Source organism: Aptenodytes patagonicus, chromosome 4 (genome assembly GCF_965638725.1).
Source record: "Aptenodytes patagonicus chromosome 4, bAptPat1.pri.cur, whole genome shotgun sequence".
In the NCBI taxonomy this organism is placed as follows: domain Eukaryota; kingdom Metazoa; phylum Chordata; class Aves; order Sphenisciformes; family Spheniscidae; genus Aptenodytes; species Aptenodytes patagonicus.
In genome coordinates, this window is record NC_134952.1 from 41272335 (window position 1) to 41293395 (window position 21061).

Sequence of the window (21061 nt, forward strand, 5' to 3'; positions counted from 1 at the left end):
ATACATGTGAAGTGTAGTTTCTTCTGTGACAGCAAATCGTTTTCAATTAATCTTATTTCACCTAAGTATTGTAGAAATCCTAGCTTGATATGTAATACGGTGTGTCTACTGTGTATGCTGCATAGGCTGATAATCATCTTGCACTATGAAAAATGGACAACAGTGGGCTGAGAACTGCCTTATTCAAAACCTGTTTTGAAATCTACAGAAAATCTGCTCTCTTGGTATTTTTGAGATGTAAGCTCTGAAGATGTAGTCCAGAGTTAAGCGGAGGAGTCATAAGGCTACATATACATTAGGAAGCAGTGTTAGCACAACAGAAACTGATCGGTAGACCTAAATACTTGGTGCTAATAACTTGCTGTTCATACAGTATTTATTTCAGGGAGTTGTTCTGGACTCAGTCTTGCCTGATACAATGGACTGAACATCCATTAGCGGCTGGAGTGCAGTAGGAGCACTCCTGGAGCATACTTCCCATTTAGCTTAATTGGAAAGGAATCCATGTTGTGCATTCTGAAAAACATGATGCAAACCATATCTCAATAAGTAGGGACAGCTGCAGGACTTGCTTAAAAGAAAAAAAAAATCCATTCCTGAGCCAAAACGCTAATGGGGATGTACCTGTAATCCCTACTGCTGTAAAGTTAAAGGTTTGTTCACTGAGCTCAGTGGTAAAAGACTTCTAACTAGGCTAATGAGAGCTCCCAACAGCAGCACTCTCTGAGTTCTTGTACCTGGGTTCTGACTATGTGTAGAAGAATGAAGTTACCTCTGCAAGGAAGGCCTAACTTTGGCCTATGTGTCTTGTTCGTGTATTATAATTTGAAAGGAACCACCAGGGAGAGCGCAATGTCATAGAAGGAGGCATTTTTCATTTTAAGAAAAATGCAGTTTACTTAAGGAGAACAGTTTCTATTTCACTGGGATGGTTGTCAAACATAAAAAGTAGCACTGGACAAATTTAGCATATTAAAGATTAGATGCAGAACATAGCATTTTAGATCTGGTATCATTCGGTAGATGCACCAAATCTGACAAAACATGCCAGCACCTGAGAATATGACCTTTGCAAGATTATACAGTGCTGAAAAGTCACATTTACAACCTACTCAGCTGTATTATGTAGCCTAGTGTTCTGTATTCTGTTAAAAGCAAACCCAGTAAGAATCTATGTAAGTAAAATTTAGGATTTGGGAGGTACCTGCAAAAATGTTGTCCTAATTTTATGAAATAATTGAATAAGGAAATTCATAGCAGTGCATGTGAATAACAGCAGAATGATCTTACATAAAGAATTTTTTTGTCGTCATCTGTGCAAATACAGTCCACTACTTTTAGGCAGACAGCTGTATTATTTAATACTGTGTTAAGCAGCTCTCTTTCTTGGTTGCCTGGAATTTTAGGTTGGCTATGATCACTGCGTGCCTGTGACTTGAAGCATTTGCAATAGACTTTTCTCAGCAGGTGGTTCATCTTTATAGGATATATCTTTTTCTCTTTTAAGTGCCTTTGTTTCCTTTTAGTCTTAGTTTACTTTATAAACATGTAAAATGGAAAGCATATATTCCTATGGAATATACATATTGCTAAATCTTGCTTCATGTGCCATGCGAAACTAAGATAACTGGCCTTTCCACAGGAGATCTGAAAAGGGTAAAATTAACTATTACCATCCCAATCTGGAGTTTTAGTATTAAGTTGTCAGTATCATGCTATCAGTATTTACTCTTTGTGACTCCAAGTTTACATTTGTAATAATGAAATACTCACAAATCCTGTGGTATGCTTTTGCCACATCTTTTTACGCATTATTGCTATGGAAAGTTGCCTGGGAATTCAGTATCCACAGTATCCATAGTGCACAACACCATCGTGTAATTCTGCCAGAAGTCTGCACGTTACTGTGCACTAATTCCAATCTTTTTTTGGCCGCTTTCAGGCAAAGAGGGCTCCAGATTTCTTCTGTAATTAGCATTTAAAAAAATGTTTCTAAGAAAGTAGTTTTGCTAGAGGTGAGCAGACAGAACAAGCCTGGATTATCAGAAACAACTTTGAGAAGCAGCCTCGTCCGTATGTCATAGTCAGAATTTTGTGTTTTGAACTCAAACAATTCATTATTATTTAAATTCTTATGTTGGATCCTTTCCTGTTCCAAGAAAGTTACAAGATCCATAGGGCAGAAATGTGGCTTGCGCTGCTATTGCTCTTCCATTAGCTTGTGAATTCTCTACTGCTTTTCGAGGTGCTCCATGAAATCTTGGCTCAACTGTCCCATTCCTAGGAAGGAAGTAACTGTCAAACTTTTAGAGGATGATGATTTAGGGTTGTATTCTGCATACCTGTAGAGAGTTGTACACCACAAATTAATCTGTTAAAATCAATGGGATCTTATGTCACATCAGCTTCTGTTCAGAGTAGAATAACAAAATCTGGCCTTTGCAGAATGTGAGTGTAACTTGCATATTATAGTATGATGATCTCTTCTTCGTATAATCCTAACAATCTGGCTTTAGTTTTAAGCAAATGATTTGTATGATTACATACAAAATTTCTTCCAGAAATACAGAATCAGAAGTTTCTGTTTTCTTTTTATTATATTTTATTTCTACTTTAATAAAAAATACTTTTAGGTCTTTGTTGCTCTTATCCTTTTTCTACTGTTAATCCTTTCTCCTTTTGTCATTCCCTGACAAACTTTAATTGATTATTCTGTACTGCAATTTTGTTTTCTTTCCACCTGAAATTTAGAAGTTGAGACTCTATTAACGTAATCTCGGAAAAATCCCTCATGGACCTATGCTGACATTTTCTTACTAGTTTCATTTTTCTGTTCTCCACATTGAGACTATTTCAGTTATGTTGTTACCTGGAGTTTTTTGGTCTTACTTTGCAGGTAGTACATGATTATTAATAAATCCTTCTTTCTCCCTGCTGGCTGTATGTTTTCCTTCTGAAGTTTGCCTTTGCTTGTCTCCTCCCTCTGCTAACAATTCTATGCTTCACAGTACCAACTATCTTCTTTGCTCAAACTGTTTAAGTGAATAATGCCATGAACTTACACCAAGAAATTGTTCCCAGCTAGTTTGCAGGAGAGCCTGAGCACCTCTTTTAAAAACTTCCATGGGTCATGGCTTCTGCATACCCTAAACAGACCTTCTTGCTTGCAAACATCCCCTTATATCTTGTCTCTTCAAAAAACACATTTGCAAAACTTGTTTCTACAAGCTTGAGATAGCTTGAGGGGGCAGGCTGCTATCAGTCTCTTAACAGCCTCTTAGGATCAGTCCCTCAGGGGGCAAGAGGATCAGCATGAAGGCCAGCATTGCTGTTTTACAGAGTAACAGAGATTATTGTGTGTCCTAGATGTGAACATCAACTATTCAAAGTTCCTTTGGACTGGAAAAAAAAAAGAAAAAAGAAAAAAAAAAAAACCCAAACCCCAAAAACCAGCAAAACTGACCTACCCCAATGGTAGTGATTACATGCATTTCTGATCTTTCTAAATTGTCTATGCCAGCTATAAAAAAAGGCAATTTTTAATTAGGAATTGTACTATGATAATCTAACTAACATTTAGTACTTTGATAGCTTTGGTATTTTATTTTCCTTATCGTGTTTTCTTAGTTTGGAAATGGGTATAATTGCCTGAATTTACTTGCATTCAGAGAGTATAGGTACAGTTTGCTGACAATTATGTGCTATTCAGCACCTGTAGTATATGAATGTCATTATCTATACTTGGAGAAGTTATGTTATAAATTCAAGAAGAGAAATGTGAGGCAGAATTATAAATGCTGGAAAACTAGTTCCACAGTAATACCTAGTACTCTGGTGGGCTAGGCCAACCAAAACCTCTATAATATTAGGCTTTTATCTCTTGCTCAGGCTGAAGTGTACACATACTTTATTTGAATAAAAAGGTTTTCTGGACAGCATGAGAATCACTTGTCACAGGGCAAACTAATGTGGGCTTTTTGTGTTGCTGTTAATTGCAAATAAATATCAGCCATGCATTCCTATATTAAACAAATTAAAGAAAAATGTCTCTAGCTAGTATGTAGATTGTTCCAAAGCAGTATCAAGTAATTTTGATAGAAAAATATATATTGGTGTGCATTAGCTGAGTACCAACCTTCAACATTGAAGGTAGAAAGTGTACCGCGATTTGACTGAATAGTGTAAATTCTTCAGGGTTCCTACAATTTGCAATTCCTTTTAGGACACAGTAAAATATAAAGGGTCAATGTTAACAGTTCTTCTTGGCTTATCTGTTGGGGCAGTAATTCCATTTATTATGGTGGAGCAGTACTGATTTACTCCAGTGAAGCAACTAGCTCCTCAAGCCCAAAACATTGTTACTTCTAGACACAGTTAACAGAAGCTAATTATGAATATTGAAATACTTTTGAAATAGGATGTAATAATTATGAGCTCAGTCGATTGAAGTCTCAACAACAAAATAATAACTAATTTGTTATAACACACTTTTCACAAAAGCCTGTTACACATAGACATGATAATTCAATAATTAATCTTATTGCTTGCTGATTTATTTTATTTTTTAATCCTTGAATTTGCCAAAGCACCATGAAAATACACAGTAGGAAATCTGCAACATTGATCTGGCTCACTGAGAATGTTTTCATTCACCTCTGACTTGTCTCTGCTGGGATAGTCTACTCTGTACTCAGCTACAACCTGTTCATTAAGATGTTAGCATTGATGGCTTCCATCAATAATTTCTGTCAGAGGAAGCAAGTGTTTTCTCTAGAGCTATTTTAATATTCATCTTGTTGGATAGAATCCAGATTCAGATTAATGAATTAGCAAGTCTGCTTAATATGGCATAATTAATGACCCAGCAGCAGAAAAAGAACTAAAAATTGGAAGATCAGCTTGATTTAAGTCACAAACTGAAAACAGTAATGTTTGTGTTTTTAACATTTCCGAACATAATGTTGCGAGGAAGATCAGATCTGAAACTCATGGAACCTCTACAAGATTAAGAAACTATGCAAAATATGTTTTAGATTATTCTATAAAAAGAAGACTTTTACTAATTTCAAGATGTTTTTCACAATTAATTTACGTTTAGATAATCATTCAGCTTATTCTACCCAGCAACCTAGGTTAATATGTAAAGATTGCATGATCAACGTGAATTTGTTAAAATCACGTTTATCTTCGCAATCTTCATTGACTGCCTTTCAATAGAAATGTTTAATGCTTTAATTACATCATTATATAATATTCATGGGAGTCTTGCATTTAGTGAATAGGTATTCAAGATTTCTTTTTGTTCTTCTCACGTAGTGTAGCTTTAGTCCTCACCTAATGTATATCTTTCCAATCCTCTCAGGAGTACAAAATTTATCATTATAATTTTCTCTCTTCTTCCTTTGCTCCTTACCCACCCCTTTCCTTCTGTTCCAGCCTACACAAGTGTAAGCCCTGCTTGTCCTTTTTCTTTGTCCTTACCCACCTTGCTCATTGGCTCATGTTCATCACCCCTTCTGCCATTCCCTTCTAACTCTCTGGTTGCTCTCGTGCTGTCTGCAGCATTTGAGACTTTGCTGAAACACAGATGGCAATTAATCTCCCTGAGTTCATCCACAAAAAATCAAATTTTATTTTAAAGAAAGGCAATCTGCATTTTACAAGGCCTATATTTTATTATCTATTATAATTTCCTTGGAAAATGAAAGTTTATGTGAAATTTATTAGATGCAGCAGAATAATTTAATGCCAACACTATCTTCGCAACTATATATATATAAAACGTTACTGTTGTAATAGGTTTTCTTTAAATACAGCACACACTAAATGTAGTTATATTGCAGTACAACTCTGTATTGCAATCTAATACAATCTGACTTTTAAAGAGGTAGTTGAAAGATTGTTTCACAATTTTTGTTTATACTTTTACTCTTTGCATTATACAAGATCCTTTCTCCTTGGAGTAAGTCTGGCTATTTCATCTCATGTAGTCTGATCAGTAGAGATTTTACTACTTTTCTCTGTAGAGAGTGTACGAGGAAGAAATTGATTTCTATATTTGGCTAGTGTATAGCTATATATATTTTTTCCTTGTAGAAGGCTTAAGAGAAAGCTATTCCTTTAGTTACACATAAGGCTGAGGAAAAAGCAGAAATCTTTTAGTGCACTTTTTGGTACAAGCAGCTCAGTGGGAGGCTCAGCACAGATGGTTTAAAGGGCTGTTGCAAGGGCTGAAATATTCTCTGGACTTCCCAAAAGCCTTAATCTCTTTAGGGCAATGATAGCTTGTAATTTCTACGGCACTGAGCACACTGAGGTCTGTGAAGAGATGCTGCTGGCAGAACTCTCGCACTTCAGCCACTCATGGACGTCACAATTTTGTAAGGTGTATAATGTAGGAATTGGGAGAGATCTTATGGAATAGTCACAAAATTGCTGTCTGTTTGTTTCTTTTAAGTTTATTTTCATCAATAATGACAAGATAGGCTCAAAACATCATTTTCCTGTTAAAACAGTGTTATACTGCCTGAATTACTATAAAATTAGGGAAATGGGATTTTTACAATGTAATCAGCAATTATATGTATTAAAATAAATTTCATCTTTGCATCATCTAATACTGTCTATAGCGTTAAATTTGTTTCACCATTTTGAATAGTTCATGTATTTATTCTGTACAAATATCAACTTACCCTAGTTTTCACTTGAGTATGAAAGAAAAAGTGATGTAGAAAAAAGCTGAGGGCTTTGTTATTGGAATGCTAGGGAAAAACATATCCTGTCTCGTTCCCAGAACCCTTCAGTTATCACCTTCTGAAAAAATGCTACAATAGGTGCCAAAAGCATTCATTTATAATACTTCTCCTACCCCCAATCAGGTCATGAGTTTAACTGTGTTTTTATGAGACTAATGCAAGTTTAAGATACATTCAGTGAAGTTGTAGACACAGGCATACATCTGAAATATCAACTGTAAACTTGAATCCGGCTTTGAATCTCTTGAAAACCATCCAAACTCAAAGATATTTTAATGGGGTTTTGAGCTCTGTTATTGTATTGTACATGTAAAACACGTATTGAGAGTTGTCTTTTGGGTGATGATGAAAAGTGTGATCCTAAAGAAATATTATCATTAAATATTTCTTTTTATAACAATAAAAGTATTAATCTTTATGTCTTGAGAAACATCCAGTTTGGGTCGTTGTTTGGTCCATGTCAACATTCATCTTGCAGATCCTAATGGGTCTCTGGCTTATTTTTTGTCCTACTTTGTTATGAGTTGTTGCTATCTTGACCTGGACAATATGACTGGAACTTACTAACATCTTAAACCTGCATATTACCATTTTCTAAAGACTTGCACTACTCCTGCTATGTCATATTGATAAACTGGAAGCTTGCTGTGGCTAGTTTTTGAGAGAAGTCCAAGTAGGAAACATTGAAACTTGCTGATCCAAGGCAATGACCACTAGGAATGTTTCCAAGTTTAGACAAAACACTTAGAGCAGAGAGGTGCTTTCAAACATCTTTTCACAAACCCTGGTCATGAGAGAACATTTAGGAGGCAGAGCCTCCTTGGGCCACTGTTGAGCTTCTAGACAGTTCTGGGCAGGACAACCACATGGCAACCCAAGTAATCTTTGTAATAAACTGAGCCTTCTAGGGCTCTGCATCTTACACTGTAAGCCGTCCTTCCATGTCTTGAGCTTTGGGTCTGTGAAATGATGTTTTTAAAGCCCCATTATAGAAGAATGCCAGATGATCTGACCTTATTACTTTCATAATACCATGTATCTGGTTTGAAGTAAGGGATCTCTCTTGATGACTTTATTATTCTGTGTCAGACACTTTATCCATTGGAGAATAAGTGGAAAAATAATGAGAAGATAGCACAAATTGGCAAGGAAGCTTGAGAACTACTTGGACATGTAGAAAGTTTTATTGAAGGTTGTGACAAAATATCTTTTCTATAACCTAAGTGCTGGATACAATGTGTTACTCAGGAGATGTGTCAGATTCTTGTTTCCTTTTTCTTTTTTCTTTGCCAATTTATTTAGAGGAAAAAATAAAATGAAAATTAACTGACTTTTAAATTATTCGGACAAATTATGCTCTTACCTACACAGATCCATTTTTACATTTTATTAAATTAAATGGCCCAGTGTTTCTTATATCAATGCTCTTTTATTCCAAAGTTCACTCATGTCCTCAGCTTCAGCTGTCATTATAGCACATCAGCACTTAAGCTGACTCCAGCGTAGAAACTCTGAGGCTTAGTGGGTCTGATTATCTCACCCTGAAATTTCAGAGTCAGCTTTAAATATTTATGCAGATAAATAATTTTTGCTGTTCCTATACAGGATTGACATCTTCAAGTATGTGATATATGGTGTAGCAGCTGCATTCTTTGTATATGGCATTTTGCTGATGGTGGAAGGATTCTTTACAACTGGTGCCATCAAGGATCTCTATGGGGATTTCAAAATCACCACTTGCGGCAGATGCGTCAGTGCCTGGGTAAGTGGTTAAGAAAGCTTTTGTACTTAGGACAATTTCAGCATGTTTTGTATATTTGTAGTGCCTTGTGATGTTTATTATTTGGTTTTTGTCTCTTTAATATTTTCTGATACTTCAGTTTAGTGGTTAAAATCATAGCAAAGGAGAACAGAGTGTTAGAAATGTTCTCTATATTGGTTAATCACTAAGTAACTCTTAGGAGCAATTAATTCCAACATTTGAATGGGAAACCTTATTCTCTCAGCAACATAAGCTGTTTGGGACAGGACTAAAAGTGTGTAATGCCTTCAGCTGTACTGAGCAAGAAATATTTTTCTTACTAATATTTTCACTGTTATTTTAGAAAACTTGCCTGTTCCTCTTTGGGACAAGCTGAGACCTGTCATCAGGTTTTGTTTTGTTTTTAAATGGCAAACAACCCATTATTTACTCCTACGTTACCTCTGGTTTGGAGAGACCATTCACTTATGACCCTGGAAAACCTAGATTAAAAAAATTCTGATTTGTACTGGGACTTAAATGGAGGTTTCTCATACTAAAATTGGTGACTGAACTGGGATTATTTTAAGATCTTTGTTCAATATCAGGTAAGTAACTAACTTTTTTGGTATTTGACTCTTCTGCATCTAAGGTAAGAGGCCTGGACACTTGGTAGCTATTGGAGTTGGATATTTCTGCAAACACCATCAGTATCAACAAATCATATTTTCTGATGAAAAATAAATTATTAAATACAGCCATGTAGATCTGAGTGTTAAGGTACACTTAATGTTATATTATATTTACAATAACTGATACATAAATAATAGCCAGAGGCGGGTTTCCCATTGTACACTCCTACAAACGTCAACATTTATTAAGCTGAAATACAGACTAGGAACAAATATCGGCAATAGAGAATATCTTCCAGTCACACTAAAGACTATCGAAACTAGTATTTTGGATATCCTGACATTTAAGGTTAAACTGACCACAGATAATCTACACATTGGAAAGTGGAGAATACGGCATGTATGCCACCCCTACATAGATGTAACATGCTCCACAGTAATGCTGCTTTTTCATCTTTTTTTCTTTTGTTCCTGTCAAATGTCATTATATGATTTTGGGACTTCAACTAAGAATTGTTTTAAAGCCTTTAAATAAATATATAAATAAAGACTGGGAACATTTTAAATAAAGAACAATCACTGCTTATACCAACACTGCTTTCATCTCCTGGCAAGAAATCTCTAATCTATATTCACTGAGAACCTACTAAGCTAGTTCAAATTCTGTACAGAGTAGCAAATTTTTCAGAACATTATTTTTTCTTCACAGCTCCCATAAATGCCTGTCCTCAGTATTGCAGCAGAGCAATGCTACATCCTCTCGCAGTTTTGATGCCCTTGCAGTATAAACTGTAATTCTGTAGTACGTGTCTAGAAGAAATGAACAGTTAAGCATCTATTCTGTGGTTAATAACACTGTTATCATTAATGATTCATAAAATTAATTCCTTCAGCATTTTACTTTCCTCATCAGTAATTTGTAATGTTTGTGTTTTACTTTAAGAAACCTTGGGTTGATATACATTGTGCAGCTAAGGTTGAGGCTGTATACTGCTTATGATCACATTTAAAATAAGTCATCAGTTATTTTGAGTTAAATACAGTGTTGTTATTATTCTTGAAGTTAGTGGAAGTTTTTTCTTTTCCCTGGAAAAGAAGAAAATCTGCAGTTTCATTGCTTGTCTTATTCTGATGATATATCAGTAAGATTGCTATACAAATGTCTGGAGCTATTTTGGGTTATTATTCTGGCTTTTGCTTCTGTGCTCTAGAGGTTTCAGAGTTAAGACAGTATATACAGTATTATTGTCAATGTCCTGGTTTCAGCTGGGACAGAGTTAATTTTCTTCCTGGTAGCTGGTACAGTGCTGTGTTTTGGATTTAGCATGAGAATAATGTTGATAACAGACCAATGTTTTAGTTGTTGCTAAGCAGTGCTTACACTAAGTCAAGGACTTGTCAGTTCCTCAAGCCCTGTCAGGGAGAAGCTGGGAGGGGGCACAGCCAGGACAGCTGACCCAAACTGGCCAAAGGCATATTCCATACCATGTGATGTCATGCTCAGTACATAAACTGGGGGGAGTTGGCCGCGGGGCGGCGACCACTACTCGGGGACTGGCTGGGCATCGGTTGGTGGGTGGTGAGCAGTTGCATTGTGCATCACTTATTTTGTATATTCTTTTATCATTATTATTATTATTATTATTATTTTCCCTTCCTTTTCTGTCCTATTAAACTGTCTTTATCTCAACCCATGAATTTTACTTCTTTTTTTCATGATTCTCTCCCCCATCCCACTCGGAGGGGAGTGAGCAAACAGCTGTGTGGTGTTTAGCTGCCTGCCGGGTTAAACCACAACAGTCAATTAAAACTTGTTACCCTTTTTGACTAGGTTTATTTTGATTATCTTTTATTTAAAATTCTTAAGGGACAAATAACAGTTTACATTAAAAAAAAAATTTGGAATTAGAAAATAGTTCAGTCCAGCAGTGATATGTTTATAATTTATTCGGTTCCTTAAATCATGAAATGATATGAAGAAGTAAGTTCTAAGAACAACAAAAAGATGGCTGGAGAGGTAAATTGAACCTAATCAGTACCCTTGTGTGTCAAGCCCAGATTGTTCTATTGCTATGCAAATTTGCTGTAATAAATCTTGTTATGTACAGTTGCCAAAATGAGACAACGCTATTGAAGAGGATTGGCAGATACTACATGTTGCAAGAAAGCCTCCTTGTATAAAATTTTCAGATAGTAATTTTGTAAACATTAAAATCTAAGCTGTCAAAGACTAAACAGTTGGTTTCTTTTAGCAATACCTTAATACTAACAGAAATGTACACAGAGGATATTTGTTGTTTTGAAGAATTAAAGTGACAAAATTGTTCCACATCAAAAATACCTTTGTAAAAATCCAATTGTGACTATGATTTCACATCATATTTGCTAATGTCTTTCTAAATACCAGTTTAGCATGTTAAAGTCTGAAAATGAAGTCCTTCTGCTTTACCATTGTCACCAATTACTTCTCATTAATATTTTGCATGAGCATATTTATTACATCTGTGACTAAACCTATTAGGAAAATGGAGGAAAAAAAACAACAAAAAAAAAATTTCAAGGAGGAAAAGCTCATTTTAACTTTGTTTGGACAAGCTATAATTCTCACTGGAAATCTGAAAAGTAAAATATTTTTCTCTTTCTTATCAAATTATTCTTTGAAAAGCAGACTTTTAAGAATGACAAAAGCCAACATCTACAGAAACTTTTCATGTGCCCTTCCTGACCTCCCTCCTTCACTGTGACTAGCTCACTCGCTAGCTCTACATGGGCAAAAGGAATTTTTTTCACCCATGTAATGGAAAAAGAAATAGCTCAGCCTAACCTTTCCAGTGATTTTATAGTTGATTAATCAGCCTATATGAGCATTCAGATGCTTAGCATCCAAGTCATGCCAGTGCTGCTGTGGAGTGTACCCTCTCAGATCTGAGAGAGGGCCTGTCAAAGTGACAGTGAAGAGTCTCATTGGCAGTGTTTTCAGAATTAATTTACTGTGAAAAGTAAAACAAAAGCAGTATAACAATGCCAGTCACATTCAAGGAGGGATGGCTGTGTTCTTAGTCTTCATTTTTCAATGCCTGAACATGCTTTTAGAGAAATAAATAAACAGTTATATATAATTGTGCTGCGGCATGATTAGTGAGGAATGGGAGACAGGCCTGAAGCCAACTGTGACGCTGTTTGTATATTTGCCATTTAATACCCTTCCTATTTATATTCAGCTAGCTTGATCATGGAAAGCCTCATTTACACCTTGTTTTAGAATGTCTGCTTACAGAGTCAATAAAAACATGAAGAAAGAAACACAAATGAGGCTTTTTTTTCCTTGAAAAGTGTTACCCTTATGAAAATTTTATGCTATGAAAAGGGAAAGCAGCTCTTTTCATTTCATCAGAAAACATTGGACAAAGATTTCATCCTGGCAGTTGTATTTCTATTTCTTTGTATCTTACCTTTTAAAAGAAACATGTTAAGGCTCTAGAGAAAGATGTTTTATATTCTAAGTTGCACTGACTAATATATTTTCTCTATCTTTAGTATTTAGGAACCTTTTCTTTTAATGAGTGAAAGGGATTTTTCTGCCTTTGAAAATTATTTTGGCTACCTGAATACGTATGTGCTATTTGACCCATGCTTCTTGAGTGCTTAAACTAAAACTTGAACTTTCCAAAATATTTCCAGATTTTATTTTGCAAGAAGAACCATGGAAGCTTCGCGAATGTTTTGAAAAAAACATCTGTAAGGGATGTGAACTTGTCGCTTCATCTTGCCCTTACCAGACCAGTTATTCTATAGGCAGTGAAACTGCATCATATTGACATTTGATTCTTTGTGTAACAAGAGGAACAGAGTTCAGTGCAGGCTCAGCTGGCTTTCCCACCCAGAACAGATGCATCATTTCTGAATGCTAGAAATGAAGCTCTCATTTCTGAAAATCAGATACCATATCTGGATATTCTGGTGGCAAAATGCTGAGCTGACAGGCAGAGAGGCCTTCCTTCTGATTGAATACTGCTGTGTCTGAGAAATGCAGAATGCTTCATACCACTGCTTCTTCATTTATGAGAAGTAAAGACCCTTCTCTCCAAGACAGCATGGAGAGACCCATGTACTTATGGGTCTAGAATCCCTTAATCCAATCTTAAATAAGGAAAGCATCTAACAAAACTCTTGTCCCCATACATGTTAAGTAGCAAATGCCCTAAGTAGTTTCAGACACTGACATGGGAAATGGGGAAGGTGAGATTCATATGGTGGTCTGACCTTTCAGACTGCATAGTTAAAAACCAGAATCACGAATTATTGCCACAAATGACCCAGAAGCTGATGGAGAAGTTAATTTCAGAGGGAATATATTGTGACACAGATGTATCCCGCCTAACTAGGAATGTTGCTAAGGTTGCCAAGAGAAGGGCTTATGCTCCTTCAGTAGTTAAAGGAGAGAGAGGGTTAGAGAGACTTTCTCAGATGAGCTGAACTTTTCTGAGACTGTCCTATTTTCTGCAAAGAGAATAACCCTCAAGTATTTTAAGTTAGGTCTTTTATATTAAGCACTTCAGTCAACTATCTAAATTTAGTAGGATGTATCCTGCTTGGTCCCTTTAATTGGAGTTTAGGTGAATAACATTTGCTATCTAAACACTGCTGGAGTTAGTAAATAAAATAAAACATATTAACAATTTTATAGGTTTCTGGATACTAGATCAGTGTTGGAATTTTTTTAGAGGACTGGGTTCCTTATAATATTCCGTGCTTGTTCTTGAAATAAGAAGGACAAGCCCTAGCAATAGTTCAGAACTCAGCTGAGGGGTTAAGAGAATCTCTCATCGTTATGCCATTACTCTCCCAACTACATTGTTAATCTACATACAGTTTCTTAAAAAAAAAAGAATGCAAGTTATTACTTTTTTTTTCTCTGTTATACTTTTAGAAATCTTTTGCAGTGAGCACAGAAATTATTTTGTTACATATTTCTAGATGCTGACTGTACTTTTGATCCATCTTATTTTTGTAATCTGGCCAGGTTGTTTTGTTTTTCTTTATTTTATACTTCCAGATTTTCTCACTCAAGGTTATCACATTATCAAATCACTCTTTCATCTGATCATTCCTCTTCTCACATAACTTACCATGTGTTTTATACACAGTCCTTTTGTTGACTGCAGTGTTCATTGCTTCCTTTAATAGAGGAGTGTGCCAGACATTGTAATATGCCTTGCCAGCAGCTTCTCAGCTTCTATTGGTCTTGTTGTTCACTGACAAAATTTTTATTGCTGGTGATCAACTGGACAAAATGTTTTTGCTTCAGATTGTGCTCTAAGTGTGTCTTTCACATCGAGAACAGAGTTTTTCCTTGGCATGTAAGCTCAGTCAATAAGTATTTTTATAAATGAAACTGTTTTCTGAAAATGTGCTGTCATACATTTCCTAAGTGTGCTTGACTGTGGGAGCCATTACACTTTCTCCATGGGCTCTACCTTTCTATTCTGAACCATCATAAATTGTTCAGGATGATAGCTTTATTTCCCCCAGGTTCAGATAATCCTTCTCAGTTTTAACTTGAACGCTTCATCGGATGATCACAGTTTTCCCTGAGCCTTGTTCTCACCTGGCTGCCTTGTTCTTTTTCACTGCATCTAGACATCTTACTCTTTTTATAGTTATTTAAACCTGTGAATGTCAGTGGCTTTATCATAAATTCACAATTTTATGGTCAAAGATGTGTCCTTTATCCACTCCCAATGGTTTCTAGACGGCTTGTTTGTCAGTTCTCCCATTTAAAGTTACTATCCCCAAAATCCACAGAAACTATATACAGCTTTTTGGTCTTCATATCAACTGCATCTTCCTATTGATGCCTTATAAATTCATAGTTACCATTGTAAATATTTTTTGGTATTGCTTGCCCAGGAAGAAGGAGGAAAACTTGTAAATTTATCCCCTCACTGCTTGTATCCTTTTATTCGTGCATGATGACTAGCATTCAAGTTAAACTGGTTAGACTTAGCAAACCAGAGTATTTTTATCAATACTTCTTTCAGCTGAAGAGCTTTAACATTTAAGGCCACATTTTTAGAATCCCCTGGCTGATTAAAAGCCATGTTATTGACTTTCACTGCTTGGCAAGACAGCAAATGAGAAAGGAAGGTCCCTACCCCTTGATTCTCTCATAGGCTTCTTAAGCCCCGTTAAGAAAAAACTGGGAAAGAACACATGTTCTTATTTTTGACAGCCAAGCATTCACTTTGAGTGACACATCTGTTTAGAGAAGTTACAAGAGTATTATTTATTTCTGCTTTCTAGTTTAATCTTCACTGTCTTGTTCCCAAGTATAGATCATGCAAACTTCCTGAACAAAAATTGCAGTCTTGGCAATGCAAAAAATGTAAACAATCTGTATAGTGCAGTCTTTTCCCAGCTGGATGTTATCTTTTTCTGTGTGTAGAAAACTTGTCATCACTGAAAACCATTAGAGTATAGATCATGGTTTTTTATAAATAGGTTATCAGCAATTTGGAAGCAAAATACCTACAAAATTTACTACTAGGACCTGCCTACATTCATGATGGAACTGATTGTTTTTCATATTTTATGTCTTTGAATTGAATAGTTATGTGGCATGAACACAGTCTGAAGAACCCATGAAGCAGCAGTATTTAATGAAGGTATCTACTCAATTTTTTAAAAAAACAGTTTTAAAATCAGATTATTTATCTGTAATCACATTTAAATACAAACCTGATAGCTTAGTTATATTCCCATAGAGTACATCAAAGTGTTAGAAACACCGCCAAAAAGGAAAACAAAAGGAGTAGGAAAACTTTGAGAATGTGAAAATATAAGCATACACATTTTGAGAAAAGTAATTCCTATCTGCAAGATTGTAAAATTAAATAAGAAATTCTGCTGCTGTTAAATAGCACGTAAGATCCAATGTTCTCTGTAGAACTTCAGAAGCCTGTTGGACTACAAAAATGATAGTTTTGCCTGGAGGACATATAAAATAACTAATGCTAACAACTTTAAGCAGCACAATGCTACAAAACCATCAACATTCTAAAGAAGATTCAGAAATAAAAAAATTTAGTATAATTGGTTTATAAGGAAGTACCGAAAAGATAAATTATAAAATCTTCGGGGAAAACCTAGTCTTCCATCAATGCAAAGCCATCTTCTTTGAACTGAGTATGTTCTGATAGTTAGTGGATTTGTTTATGAAGCAAAGTTTCAAAAAATTAATCAATTTGTTGGAGAATCTTGTTTTTGTATTTCTGATGCAGCTGTGGAAATCTCCTCCCCCACTGCTACCAGTAAATCAATTCAGAGTAAATCAGAAAGTAAACCAGCTTTTTATAGGCATCTAGTTACAAAGCAATAGACATCATGTGTAGAATATGTCAACCTTGAAATACACATTTAAAGGAAATTTTAGAAAAATGTATGTGCTGATAAAAAGCAGAAAGTAACAGTGAGAATTGCTTTAATTTTGTCAAAATCATTTTCATCCATCTAAAACTGTAGAAGGAGAATGTTTAAAAAAACACAAACAAAACAGTTCCATAAAATGGATGCTTCAAAATCTAAAATTTCAGGGATTTAATAATTTTCTGGTAATAGATTTTAACAATCTAAGGAATGTCACATTCAAGCTAGTATTTAGCTAGTATTTAGTATATGGACGAATTGCAATTAAGCAAACCTGAGAAGTCTGTTCTGCTATGAAGAGAAATTTGGACGATAATTGGCTTTTTTTTTTTCCTCTTGAAGCAGTTGATTTGAATGCAAGCCAAGAAGGATCAACCACATGACAGAAATAGCATAGCATGAAATGTATCCATGTTTCAGCAAGACTCTTGGAGTTGTGCCTAGGAATATAATATGTCAGAGGGGGAGATAGGATGAATCTGTTTTGTAGAGGCAATAATAAATGTCCAACAAGTGATTGTTAGCAATGAGAGTGATATTTTAGACCAAGCAAAAAGACCAAGAAAAGACTTTTTAACTGTGTATTTTCTGTGATTTATAGTGCATTTAGTGGTAATATCAGAACATCAGTCTCTTTCTTCCAGCAGCATTATATGTAAAATGAGATAGTTTGAAATACTTTTGCTTCATCTTTTACTTCTGTTCAGGAATGAGGCATCAGTGTAGGAGATGCTAGTTAGCACAGAAACGAGAATGTTAGAGGAGGCCATTTGTTTGCAAACTGCTTAACAGTCCTTCTTAAACATATTTAGATTTCATGCTGTGTGTAAGAAGAGGGTGTATGAATACCAAGAGAGGTTGGCTAGGGTGGCAAAGAATGATCTGTAACATATTAAGCATTGATACATCAATGAGTTTAAAGACATCTGTATAATTTTTTCAATTCTCGTTTGACCACTTAAGAAAACATTATGATTTATTTAGATTTAAATAAATAAGAATAGTATTGCTGGTTCTAGACAGCCCAGCATTTTTAATTAAGCAGCAAAGGCTGTTTTAGCTTCTGCAATGTTAAAATCCTTTCCAGAGTGTCGTGGTTTAACCTCAGTCGGCAACTGAGCACCACACAGCCGCTCGCTCACTCCCCCCACCCGGTGGGATGGGGGAGAGAATTGGAAAAGCACAAGTGAGAAAAACTCGTGGGTTGAGATAAAAACAGTTTAATAATTGAAATAAAATGATAATAATAATAATAATAATAATACACAAAGCAAGCGATGCACAATGCAGTTGCTCACCACCCGCCGACCGATGCCCAGCCAGTCCCCGAGCAGCGGCCCCCCTGGCCAGCTTTCCCAGTTTATGTACTGCACATGACGTCACATGGTATGGAATGTCCCTTTGGCCAGTTTGGCTGTGCCCCCCTCCCAGCTTCTTGTGCACCTCCAGCCTTCTCAGTCAGTAGAGCATGGAAAACTAAAAAGTCCTTGGCTAGTGTAAGCATTACCTGGCAACAACTAAAACATGGGTGCGTTATCAACTTTGTTCTCATCCTAAATCCAAAACACAGCACTGTACCAGCTACTAGGAAGGAAATTAACTCTATCCCTGCCGAAACCAGGACACAGAGGAACTCAGCAAGTTTTCCACTTGCTCTCTCTAGTATTTGCATAAGGGGAACTATACATTTAAGATGCTGTTGCAAAAAACATTGGGAAGAGGTTGAAGTATTTATGTAGAGATTCTTCTTTAAATGTACAAAAATTGCAAAATTCTGTTGGATGAATTCTGAACCTCCCAAAAGTAACTACCTAACTACTACCTAACTACCACTACCTAAACACCTGTAGTGTAAGAATACCGACTGTGAACAGGAACAAAATACCTAATATTTACACTAATCTATGATAAAAGTTTATTGATCAAAGGAGGTTACTGAGTCTGGACTGTAGATGTAAGGTGGTAGGCAGAACCCTGCATTATAGAAAACTGAATGCAAATAAACAATAGGTCTGTGGTAGGAACACATGTAGTACTTTTATGTCTGACTTCTTGTAAACTGCAGAAAGAACTATGCACTCTATCAGTACAACTTCGTCAAGACAAAGTTCAGCATTTGAGAAAATACGATGCGGCTGCAATGAATAATTTAAAAAGAGTATGTAAATGTGTTTATGCAGAATGTACACAGGGTAAGGAGAGAGTAGCATTAATTCAGAAGAATTTCTCCTAGGAAAAATGGACAAGACTGAGGCAGAAGTCCTGAAAGCCAAAGGTCATTTATGAATTTAAAGCTGGGCAAAGTGCTAAAGCTAAATAAGTTTTTATTAGTATTGAAATCAAATCTATAGACCATTGAATGTGAACGTGACGTTAGAGAGACAGGGCAATTCAGGAAAAAATTGAAAAGATCTTCCTGTTCATGCTTCTGAGTTGCCGTCAAATGACACGCAGGGTCTTGTTCTGACATGCAGTTGGGAAACTGCACCCAGAACCAGGACTACCCAATGCACTGCGGAGGTCAGGTGCCTCCCAGTATTCCAGTTAGAGACAGCCAGGCTAACCCTGGGCTCATCTTCAGGTGATGTTCTGCACTGGCAGGGTTTCATAGTGAAACATAATAGGCTGTTGGCAGGATGGAGGTATGTGATCTCTGCAGTTTTGATCTCTGGCAAAAACTGTCAAAGAGAATTTCTGAGACTGTGAAGAGGTTTGGAAGGAACCTCTTACATCATCAAGCTGAAAATAAACAATGAAGTTGTGTGTGCATGTCATAGGATAATAAGTCTAAATGACATAAACACAGCAAGGTGTACGTCTTCTTACAACTCTCTGGGTTGAGAGCTCAAGTCAGGGAGTTCATATAAAATAGGTACATGACTAAATTGAGAGGAAGTGTAAATGTAAGTGCTGAGTGGTTTGGAACAAAGATAAAATTACATGGCAACATGAGGTTTCTGGAGTTAAGTTTTATTCAGGCACTTCTGAATTTGTTGCTAAGTTTCTCTATAATTTTTTTGTAGTAAGCAGCAGTGTCCTCATACAATAAAATGACTGGAGTTTACTTTGTTTCCATTTCAGTCCATCTCTCTGTAGTAACAGTACCTTTCAGATATGATTTCACTGTCTCTGTCCCTAGGGTCACTGAAGCAATCATACAATGTTTCTTCAGGGGTATTAAAATATTTATAACAAAACTAGAACAAGAATAGTGTTTGAAATTCAATGAATGTGCTTTTCATGGGACCAGTACCCATAAATTCTAAAAAGAAAGCAGTAACTGAAATCTTGATCTTATCAAAATAGCTAGGATTTGGGTAATATTTTAAGTGGAAGCAGGATTTCAACTGGCTATGACCACCACGAAAGCTGTTGTGCTGTATACATACCATTTCAGAACACGCTCTGAAATCTCTACTTCCTGACATTGAGCTGTGCAACAGATTTTATGAAAAAATCTTTCCAGAAGGGTTGATGATTTGCTTACTTTGATAATTTATGATTCAGGAAAGCCATTACTGGCATTGAAAAGCTTATAAAATCTGGCAAGAGGGTTTTACCAGCCATTGTGTTGGTACAAGAAATTAACCGCTACAAAGGTTAAAGATTTGTTTTGTTCAAATAATTATCTACTTTAGCTATTCTTTCCCAATGTGAACTGAGAATTGATTAGTGAACTTCTATCTTCATGATCTGTTAGATAGACGAATTTCACTATCACTTCCAGTTTGTTTTGGGTTTATGTGTTTGGCTTCTTACAGTGAAAATTGAACTGACCAGAGAAAGTAATTTTCACTACCAACGCAATACATAGCATACTAAAGAACAAACTGTGATACCTCTTTAAGATGCTGTACTGCTATTTCATAACTCTTTGGCTTGTCACGTAGCAGAATGCTACTTCAAAGGAGAAAGATTCCTTTGAATCTCAGGAGACTGAGTTCTGAATTTAATTCCTGGAGTGAACAGGCTCCTTAAGCATTTTTTGTAAGGTCTCTAGAGCAAAGAGGGAAGATTGTAATAGCAGAGAAAATTATCTAAAAAAATACTTTAGTCCTTCACCTGTGGTTTACAAAAAAAAAAAAAATCACAATTTAATTCCTTTATGACAAGAATTCATAAGCTAACACCTCCTATTGCTAGAAACGAATAACTTGTGCAAGGTTAACCTTTTACTTTTTACTGCCCCAACAGCAGAAAGTGTATTATTGCCCAGATGACATTTTTGTGGTTTGCTTCACTGATATCAGTGATAGCAGCTTCCAGGGATAACTCATAGCTACCAAGTGATTTAACATGAAATTTTGCATTTTAGTTATTCTTACATGAAACAAAGGAAATTTCTCTATTTTTTTCCCCCTGTCTTCTTGGTGTTATGACATGCATTTGGGCATATCATTGGCCACTGGCTCTTCAGTCAAAAGTGACTGAAAGAGGAAAAATAAAGTTTTTCCTTTTCTAAGATATGTTTTTAAAATGAAATCAGTCTTTGATTCACTTTTTCTGAG

At 35.8% G+C, this 21061-nt stretch overlaps 1 protein-coding gene across 2 annotated transcripts in view; it reads left to right on the plus strand.

Moving 5' to 3' along the window:
- The window catches only part of GPM6A (glycoprotein M6A), a 138024-nt gene that overhangs the window by 100681 nt on the left and 16282 nt on the right, over positions 1 to 21061 (plus strand). For both annotated transcript variants that reach the window (XM_076336493.1, XM_076336492.1), the window contains exon 3: positions 8361 to 8517. In XM_076336493.1, coding sequence (XP_076192608.1) covers positions 8361 to 8517 — 157 coding nt within the window. The remainder of the gene's footprint in view (positions 1 to 8360; positions 8518 to 21061) is intronic.